Source organism: Sceloporus undulatus, chromosome 11, assembly GCF_019175285.1.
Source record: "Sceloporus undulatus isolate JIND9_A2432 ecotype Alabama chromosome 11, SceUnd_v1.1, whole genome shotgun sequence".
NCBI lineage: Eukaryota > Metazoa > Chordata > Lepidosauria > Squamata > Phrynosomatidae > Sceloporus > Sceloporus undulatus.
Genome location: NC_056532.1, coordinates 4,877,847 through 4,887,218, shown reverse-complemented (window position 1 = coordinate 4,887,218; position 9,372 = coordinate 4,877,847). Strand labels below are relative to the sequence as shown.

At 58.0% G+C, this 9,372-nt stretch overlaps 1 protein-coding gene across 1 annotated transcript in view; it reads right to left on the bottom strand.

Annotated features, from left to right (window-relative positions):
• Positions 1-198: 198 nt before the first annotated feature.
• KIAA0753 (KIAA0753 ortholog) overlaps positions 199-9,372 on the bottom strand; it is a 9,988-nt gene continuing 814 nt past the window's right edge. The window contains exons 2-16 of the mRNA XM_042442584.1: positions 8,405-8,954; positions 7,599-7,705; positions 7,301-7,363; positions 6,824-7,042; positions 6,127-6,301; positions 5,286-5,512; positions 4,916-5,089; positions 4,534-4,694; positions 3,980-4,067; positions 3,227-3,310; positions 2,523-2,660; positions 2,057-2,138; positions 1,503-1,626; positions 870-1,103; positions 199-746 (exon numbers count right to left, since the gene is read on the bottom strand). Of these exons, the coding sequence (XP_042298518.1) occupies positions 632-746; positions 870-1,103; positions 1,503-1,626; positions 2,057-2,138; positions 2,523-2,660; positions 3,227-3,310; positions 3,980-4,067; positions 4,534-4,694; positions 4,916-5,089; positions 5,286-5,512; positions 6,127-6,301; positions 6,824-7,042; positions 7,301-7,363; positions 7,599-7,705; positions 8,405-8,954 (2,541 nt within the window). The 3' untranslated portion in view covers positions 199-631. The remainder of the gene's footprint in view (positions 747-869; positions 1,104-1,502; positions 1,627-2,056; positions 2,139-2,522; positions 2,661-3,226; positions 3,311-3,979; positions 4,068-4,533; positions 4,695-4,915; positions 5,090-5,285; positions 5,513-6,126; positions 6,302-6,823; positions 7,043-7,300; positions 7,364-7,598; positions 7,706-8,404; positions 8,955-9,372) is intronic.

Below are 9,372 nucleotides of genomic sequence, written 5' to 3'. Positions count from 1 at the left end.
GGGGGGGAAAGGGGCTCCCAGGGGAAGAGGAGGCCCCAAGAGAGGGGCTAGGCCCTCCATCGCCCCCCCCAAGGGTTGACCAAGTCCTCTCCCCAGAAAAGACCCCCCCCAAGCCCTCCTTGCCAAGGGGGGCAGGACCCTCGGAAACACACGCAAATACCCACGTCTTTAAAGAAAGACATCTTTCACGTTTTAAAAAATAGTACAAAACAGTTCCATTTAATGCACAAAACCTTTTTAAAATTGCAATTACAAAAAACCCCAAAAACCCAGCCCTGTGTTCAAGAGCTGACAATCACACACAAACTACAACAGTAGTAGTCCTCTCTGTCCCTGGCTCCTGTGGGGCTGAAGGGAGGCAAGCGCGCCCCACTTGGTCTTGCAGGGACCCTCTGGGAACAAAACAGACAACCCCCAGAAAAGAGGGGACTAGAGCAGCCACCCCCCTCCCCTGGACCATTTGCTTGTCCTTCTTGGACCTCCATTGCCCCCAGACACCCCCCCCAAACACACAGAGAGATCTACACTCAGTAGTGTAGCCAGAGATGGCTCTTCTTCACAAGTCCAAACCCCCGGGGAGGGGAGCACTGTCAGACGCACATCAGCTCTTTCCAGAAGGGGCGCCCCTCCCTCACTTGGCCTGCAGGAACTCGGAGGTAAAGACTGCCTCTGCATAGTCCTCACACAGGCCCTGCAGCTCTGTCGCCACCTCCGCCAGGGCCTCTTCCGCCAGTTCCTCTGCCAAACTGGGAAGGGGGGGAAAGGGGGGTCAGCAGGGGCCCAAAGCCCTGGAGGGCTGGCGCATTCTCTGCACGCTTGCTCTGCTTTGCCGCTGCCACCACCCCGGAAGGCCTTGCCCACTACCGTACCTCTGTGCGATGTGCCAGGGGTTGAAGCTGCCCACAGCCTCATGTGAGATCCGCTTCAGGTGCTGCTCGTATCGGGTGCCGTAGTCACTGATGCTCCGGAGCACGTTCTGGGGGACCGAGAGGAAGGTGCCAGCCCCCTTCCTTGGGGAGAGTTGGGACCCCGAAGGATGCCCTGTCCCACCCCTGGGCTGCGGGGGCTCTTCCTCCCCGCCTTCCATTTCCTCCTCCATGGCGCTGAAAGGACCAGAAAAACAGGGGTGAGACCCAAAGGGAGCCCCAAAGCTAGGTCAGACCAAATCTGCCCTCCTCTGTGTGACCCTCACACTCCCAACCAGACTCCCTCTTTTCCTCCCACCCTCACAGGGAGGACTGCACCGAGGCCCACTCTTGCTCAGTGAGTGGCACTCAGGGACTCAGCATTAAATGACTTCACTGACACAATGCCATCTGAGTGGCCCCCTCACAAGCACCAGAGCTCAGCCCACCTTCTTTCTCCAGGTTGCCACCATTCCTCCTTTCCCCAGTGCCCTCTGGGCCTTCAAGTGGGACAGGGGCTTTTCCCAGCCCAAGGCCCTTTCGGCCTCTTTCCTTGCCAATCGCCACCCTCCAGGGCAGAGCAGGGCCCCCACTCACTTGGTGTCCGAGGGCCTTTCCAAGACAATGTCCACTTGGGGTTCCTTGGGGGTCTCCAGCCGGGTGATCTGAATGGGAGGAGGGGGGCCCCCAGGCTCCAGCCCCCCTGCTGCATCCGATTTCCCTGGAGAGAAGAGAGAGGGATGAAGGGAAGACAGCTGCCCCATCCCAGGCCACTTGCTCGCTCCAGGGACCCTGTACCCACTGGCAGGGCTGCCTTGTCCAGCTGGCAAGCCCCTTCCTCACTAAATGGCGGCCAGTGGGGAAGGGGCACAGGTCACCTTCAGATCAGGAACACACACACACTTAGAATCATAGAACCGTAGAGTTGGAAGAGACCACAAGGGCTATCCAGTCCAACCCCACGCCATGCAGGAAATCTCAATCAAAGCATCCCCGACAGATGGCCATCCAGCCTCTGCTTAAACACTTCCAAGGAAGGAGATTCCACTACACTCCGAGGAAGGAGTGTGTTCCACTGTCGAACTTCTTGTGCCCGCTGCCATTCTTCTGCCTTAGGAATCTTGGGGAGGTGAGTGGAGGCAAAGACTCACCCCTCTTCTCCTCCCAGGCACAGAATTCAATGTCGGTATAAACCAGCTGGTGGTAGCGCCTGCGCACAGCCTCTTCGGAGCGCTGCAACAGACCCACACAAACCCAGCCTCACTTAACAGGCCATTGGGGGTACGGCTATGGTTATGGGAAAGGGTGGCTGGACTGCAGGGTGGCAGAAGCAGTCTCAGCCAGGAGGTCCTCTTCCTACCCCCTTTGTGGCCCTTGGAGGGGTGCTCTTTCCCTTTTCCCATGTGAGCTGGGCCTTAGGGTTGCTGGGGGGCATGGGGTCCAGGTCAGCAAAGAGGCCCTGGGCCAAGGACAGAGAAGTCTCTGCAGGGCTGGCTACACAAGGGGACAGCGCCCCCTGGTGCCATCATGAGGAGGCATAAGGGATCTCCACACAGGTGAGCAGACTCTCAACGCAAGTGGGGCAATGGGGGGGGGGAACACCTGCAGGTACTGTACCTCTATCTCCTCCATCCTCTGCAGCATCACTTCCAGGTCAGAGGTGCCCAGGGCCGGAAGGGCCATTTGCTCTGCCTTCTTGAGCTGCTCCAGGGTAGAGTCTTCCAGGTCACCTCCCAGAGCATCTTTATCAGCCACCTGGCAAGGGGCACCAAGAGAAGTTGGGAACACAGCTAGAGTTCCCTAAAGGGAGGCTCGGACAAGAGCAGACCCAGCAAGCACAGGATCCTTCCCACCCCCCAAGCCCAGAAGGGGCTCCCTGGGAGGCTTTGCCTTGGCCTGGGTTCACTGAGGCTCTGCCCCCCCCCCAGGCAGCCTTAGGCCTGTCCCCTTGGCCCTTACCCACTGGGGATTCCTTCTGGCCTCCAGGCAGGGAGCCCCAAAGCCTTAGGCAGCCCTTTAGCCACTGGCCCACCTGGGTTCAGACACACACAGCCTGAGCCACCTCCATGCACCACCCTCTGGAACGACACTCATCCCCACAACTCCTTGAGGCTTGTGGGGGGGGGGGGGAGGCACAGTGCAACTGCCCAGGGAGAGAGGGCCAGTGAGAAGCAGCATCTCTCAGGGCCCCTTCATGCCTCCTCCTCCTCCTCCCTCCTCCCTCCTAACTTTGTCCCTCCAAAGGGTCCCTAGGCACCCCCTGAAGACCCTGTTGACATCTCCCTGGCCTTCCCCCAGTGCCACCTGAGACCACCTCCTACCTTCTGGGTCTCTTGGGGCAACAGCTGGGTGACCCACAGGGGTCCCTTGGGGCCCATTTTTTTTTCCAGGGAGAGATTCACCTTCTGCAAAAAGAAAGCACACCCCAGGATTATGACCCCCTGAGGCCCTAATTCTGCCAATTTCTGCAGGAAAGTCAAGGAGGCTAGACAAGCCCTTCACCCAGGCTGAGGGGTGCACCATCACCGCCATGTGAGGGAGGAAGACTGAGCCAGATAGGCAGCTTCCAGAAAGAATTAAGTGCCCTCAGAAAGGAGAAGCCGTCCAGGCCTTGGCCACACAGAAGCCATGCACACACAGGTCTTTCCGTGGCAGCCCCAGAACACTCACCGGGAAGGAGCTAACTGGGGGTGGGGAGATGAGAGGGGTCAGATGCTTGGGAGATCCGGAATCAGACACCCAGAGAGTCAAGAAGCTCATTGGGTGGCTTTGGGCCCAGTCACTCGCTGGCCTGTCTCGCAGGAGTGTTGTTGCAAGTATAAAGGAAGGGGAGAGCCACCTATGCCACCTGGCACTCCTTGGGGCAAAGGTGGGGCACAGTGCAGTGAGTGGAGGAGTCAGCGTGCCCACAGGCACTTTCCCCATCAGGGGAGCACTGGAGCTCAGCTGGCAAGAAGACTCTCTTGGAAAGAGACGTGGGAGAGGCCTTGGGAGCAAAACCAAACCAGACCCAGCGTTGAAAGGAGGGGGCTGCATTCTTTGGGATGGAAAGAGGGTCCCTTGTGTTGCCCCACCTGTGCTTTGGCCAGGAGTGGCTCCAGCCGCTCTCGAACTGCTTGCTCAACTTTCTCGGCCATCTGGGTTGGAGAGATGCCATCAGACCTGGAGGTGGGCAGAGGCAGAAGAAGGAGGGGTTCAAACATGTCAGCCACCGCGGGGGGGGGGGCCCTCCTGCTCTGGGCCCCTCTTTTCAACCAGACAGGCAGAAGGGACAGATATGCAGCTGGCAGGGAGTGGATGCAAAGGCTCGCTCTCACTCAAGGTCCTCCAGGATCTGATCCTGCTCCCCGTCCCCAGCACCCCCTCTTCCTCCTCTCTTTTCCTGGGGTTCCCCCTGCAGAGAGGCAACCCACTCCTCTTCCCACCACACTCTTAGCTTGCAACCCACTCAGAGCAGCAGTACCTGCCTTTAACTTTTCAGTTTCAACTGAAGGTGGCACAACAATGATGCCAGCAATGGCAAAGAGCCAACTCCTTCACAACCCAGGGTTGAGTACAAGTGGGTGGAACCTGAAGCCTATCCAGTGCCCACTTTCCCTCGCCACCTGAAACAGGTACCCAGGCCCACCTGGGCGCTCCTTTCCTCTTCAGGGTGCCCTGCCTCCCTTCTGCCACCTCACTCTCCAGAGAGGCCTCTTTGCTCCTGGGACTCTTCTCAGGGTGCCTGCAAGGAATTTGGGGGTGAGCAGGAAGAGATAAACAGAAAGGAGCCCTGCTTCCTGCATTGCAAAAGTCCCATCACAAAGAAAAACTTTGGCCAGAGAATGCTTACCTTCTCCTCTCCCATCACCAAAGGGGAAGCGCCTCAAGGCAGTTTGCAGGCAGAGGGATGACCCCCCCCAAAAGAAACATCAGTCTGAAGACAAAATATTTCCTCTGGGGCTTTGAAAGAGGGAGTGGGGGTCCTCCAAGGCAGCTTCCCAGTGGAACTGGCCAGGCCAGGGACCTACCGGTGAGGTGAGGCGAGGGGGGGGGGGGGGCTGGGGGGCCACCCGGGGGGTCCGGCTTTCCCGCACGGGGGGCTTCATCTCCTTGAGCCGGAATGAGACAGTGGGCTCCTGGAACCGGGCCTGCCTGGCCTGTGGCTGTGCCAAACCCTTCTTCCGGGGGGGCCGAGAGCTTCCCTTGAGAGAGAAACCAAAGTGTGACAAGGAGGGGCTGTTTCAGTTGCATTGGGGAGAGGTTTCTTCCAAAATAAATGCCTGCCCAAGCCTCTGACTGAACAACTATAATTTCCAAAAACACAAGACATGACACCATGGGGAGACACTGTCTGATGGCGCCTGGAATTACGGTGGGGGAACGTTTACATGTCTGTACCTGCGGTCTGGTGGGGAGCAGCATTGCTCCTTTCCTCCGCAGGAGGGCACCTTCCACACCGGGCCCCGCGGCTGCCACCCTCGTGGTCTTCTCCAGCTCAGCTCTGGCCCAGGCCTCCACTGAGGCCTCACTCTTGGGAGGGGGCCAGCCCCCATCAGGCCCCCCTCCGCCGCACTCTCCGCTGCCCCCATTTCGTGCCAGGATCTCATGCGACTCAGGATGTTCATCTGAGGCCAAGGATGATGATAAATGTAGCATAGCATCTTTTAAGCAGGTATATTGCAGAGAATGGGCATCACCCAAAGGTTCTTGGACTCCACCTCCCATCATCAACATCTAGAGAAGGAGAAGTTCCCTACCATCCCCTGAACTGGATAAGTAAGGAGAGAGAAGACCCAGTGCCACACAAATATATTCTATTCTGGCTATCTTGTGTGTGTGTGTTTCTGCTGTCGTCCTTGTTTTGCCTCAGCTGTCAGGAAAGGTTTAAGCCTACTTTAGCTTTGCAGGAGAAGTTAGCCAAGCAAAGGAATGCCAAGTCCCAGCAGGACAAACCTCTCTGTATTTGCTCCTCACAGAAGCAGAGAGAAAATGCCTGGGGCAGCTAAGGTCCTTATCCACATAGAAGCCTCAGTCCAGGGTGGCCCCATCTCCTTCCCCTGGCTGCCCTCTGACTCTCAGGGCACACAAACCCCACCGCCACCCCAAGACTCCTAGATGCCCAGGTGGGACCTACAGGCAACAGATGGCCAGTCACTGGGCCTCTCCAATGAGAGAAAAGCCCCCTTGCCCAAAACATGGCCTTGGCCAAAGAGAAGGCATGCAAACCCAGAATACTCACCAGGAAGGAGCTTCCTGGCCACTGGCAGCCTCCTGTGCTCCAAAGGACAGGACGCCTTCTCCCTCCTGGTCAACCGGAGGGGGCCCTTTGGAGGCCCGGCTTGAGGAGGCAGGGAGCGCTGTCCTGCAGGCCCTTTCTGCAGAGAGTCCTTCTTGGCAACCAAAGAGTCCAAGTCCTGAGGAGGTAGAAAAGGGCTGCTTCCTGAGAGCCACCCAACACACAGCCCTGTTCCAAGGGCTACCTGCACTCCTTTCCCTGTCAATGCAGCCTCCAAGCCAACAACTGGGGAACAAACCTGCCTGCCTCAAACATTCTCCCTCTGCTGCCAGGTCCCAGCACAACCTGAAGAGAACCTGAAGAGGTCCTTACAAGTATTCCTTCATGTGGCTTCCTAGACTGCAACCCCCAGCACTCCTCAAGGCTGACTATGCTGGCTTGGTGGGGGTGATAGGACCTGTAATCCAGCAACTTCTCCTGGGCAACAGGACTCCCACCCCAGATCCAAGCACCATCTCCCTTGCCCTTCAAAAGGCCTCTAAAGGCAGCCTTCCAGGGAGGCTCCATGCCTCCCAATAGTACCCACTGCTGCTCCCTCATAGCCTGCAGCCCACAGTGGGCCCCTCTGCAGTGGGACATGCCAAGGGTCTGCTCCCCAGCAGCCCCTCTCTAGCTGCCCAGCACAAACCAACCCCCTCACCTCGATTTGCAGCAGCAGGTCCAAGACAACATCGGGGATGGAGGGCTCCATCTCGAGGCGGGTGGAGCAGAGGGAGAGCTGCCGGATGAGGCGGCCTAGCTCCCTGCAGTGGGCCGGGGCAGGCAGCTGCTCTGGACGGTCGCCAAACTGGGAGACAAAGGTCTGCAGGGCCCTGACAGCTCCTCTGTGGGCTGCTGCCAGCCTAGCCATCGCACGCGACTGCATCACAAAGGGAAAGAGGGAAGCAGGAGGCAAAAGCATGAGGCAGCTGAGCACCATCCATCCATCCAGGCTCCTGGGCAAGGAAAGCTTTGGGCTCAGGCCTCCCAAAGCACTCCTGGGCTGGTGGATGCCCAGCGGATGCCCTCCAGCGAATGTGGAGCCAAGCACCTGCAAGGCAAAGGGCTGTGTCCCCACAATCCCACTTTCAGCAAGTACCTCCCCTCCCACTTCCTAAAGTCAGTCTTGGCCCCTCACCTTCTTGGTGTGCCTGAATTTATGAGGACACAGCTTCTCCAGATCTTCCTGGATTTCTTTCACCTGTTCAGGCAGAGCAGTCAGACCATTACAGACCGTTAAATGACATTTACGTAGAAAAAACCTGGTCCAAGAACCCAGCACCCCGACCCAAACTTCCAGGCTTTGAGGGGGGCTCCTAGAACTGCAGGGCTCATGCAATGGATTTCCAGCCCAGAACCCCTGCCATATGCGCACAACTGCACACAGCACATGCATACGCAGCCCAGAACAGCCTCCAAGCCCGTCTCCTCCAGACCTGCTGCTGAAGCACATACAACATCCGAGCGGAGCGTGAGGCCTGCTCCTGCCTCCAGACCTGGGCACGACGCTCCTCCTCAGGATCCAAGAGCCTCTCACTCCTCTCTGGAAAACAGTCGGGCAGAACATAAGATGGCGACGAAATTAGTGAAGGGCCTGGAAACCATGAAGCCCTATGAGAAGAGACTTAGGGAGCTGGGGATGTTTAGTTGGAGAAGAGCAGGTTAAGAGGTGATAGGATAGCCCTGTTTAAATACTTGAAGGAATGCCATATTGAGGAGGGAGCTAACTTGTTTTCTGCTGCTCCAGAGAGTAGGAGACAATGGAGCAATGGATGCAAACTACAGGGAAAGAGACTCCACCTCAATCAACCTTAGGAGGAACCTCCTGGCAGTAAGGGCTGTTCAACAGTGGAATACGCTCCTTCCTCAGAAATTATGGTGGAGTCTCCCTCCTTAGAAGTCTTTGACAGAGGCTGGATGGCCATCTGTTGGATATGCTTTGATTGAGAGTTCCTGCATGGCAGAATAAAGGGGTTGGACTGGATCAGGGCCCTTCTTGCGGTCTCTGCCAACTCTATGATTCTATGGAGGTGGAGGAGGCGGGGATGGCCAGCAGCCCATTTCCAAAGGGCACACTGAGGGGCCATGGGGGCTGTGAGTGGAAGCCCAGGCAGCAAGGGACCCCTAACCAGCCCTGTTTGGCCCATGGGGGGCTTAGCGCTTTCGTTCTGGAGAGCATGGACTGCTTGACTCTTTGGGACTGAAGCCAAGGACCCACAGCCGCCCGCTCCCTCCTGCTCACCCTTCTGGGCCAGCTCTTCCACCTTCCGGACGTAGCTCTGCAGCTCCTTCTGCAGCCGCCTGACCTCTCGGGGGCACCTGTCCTCCTCCTCCTCCTCCTCCTTCTGTGGGGCTGGCGTGGGTCCTGGATCGCGGGTGGGGGGTGAGTCGGACTTGCCCCAGGGGGGCTTGGAGAGGAAGACTTTGGCCTTGGTGCCAGCTGCCTGCCCCTTGGGAGCGCGTCTGTCTTTCAGGTGGGTCTCAGGTGCCCTGGCTGGACCCACGTTCCCAGGCCCTTTGCCTCGGCCAGGGTCCTCCTCCTGGGAGAGACGTGGGTGCGAGTGCCGCTCCCTCTGCCGCCGTCTCAGGTCCCGCTTGGCCATCCGGACAGCCCTCTGGAGACTCTCTTCGGAGACGGCCGAGAAGCGCAGGGACCCCCCATCGCCGGCCCCTGGGTCCCAGGGCGGAGGGGCCCCCGGAGGCTTCAGCTTCTCCACGACGATCGGAGGCGGGCTGGAGAAGCGCAGGGACAGGTTCTCCGGAAGGGCAGGGGCCCCCAGGCAGAACTGGAGCTGAGAGAAGGGAGGCAGAACAGGGGAAGGAGGAGGGTTCAAAAGGTTTGGTTTAGAGCTGGGTTTATATTTAGGTGTATTGAAAGCCATACAGTCATCCCCACAGATTTGCGGCTTTGGTGATTCTTATGCCCTCTCTAGGAATATCTAGGTCCTCCATGCAACTCTATGGTCAATAAAAGTTGCCCTGGAGGACCTAGAGATTCCTAGAGAGGATACTCCGCTAGGCCTTTGCAGCTCCTCCAGTGCAACTCTATGGTCAATAAAAGTTGCCCTGGAGGACCTAGAAACTCCTAGAGAGACCACTCTCCTAAGCCTTTGTAGCTCCTCCAGTGCAACTCTATGGTCAGTGTCTGTCGGCTGTTGACCACAGAGTTGCCCTGGAGGACCCAGACATTCCTAGAGAGGCGTCGTCTCA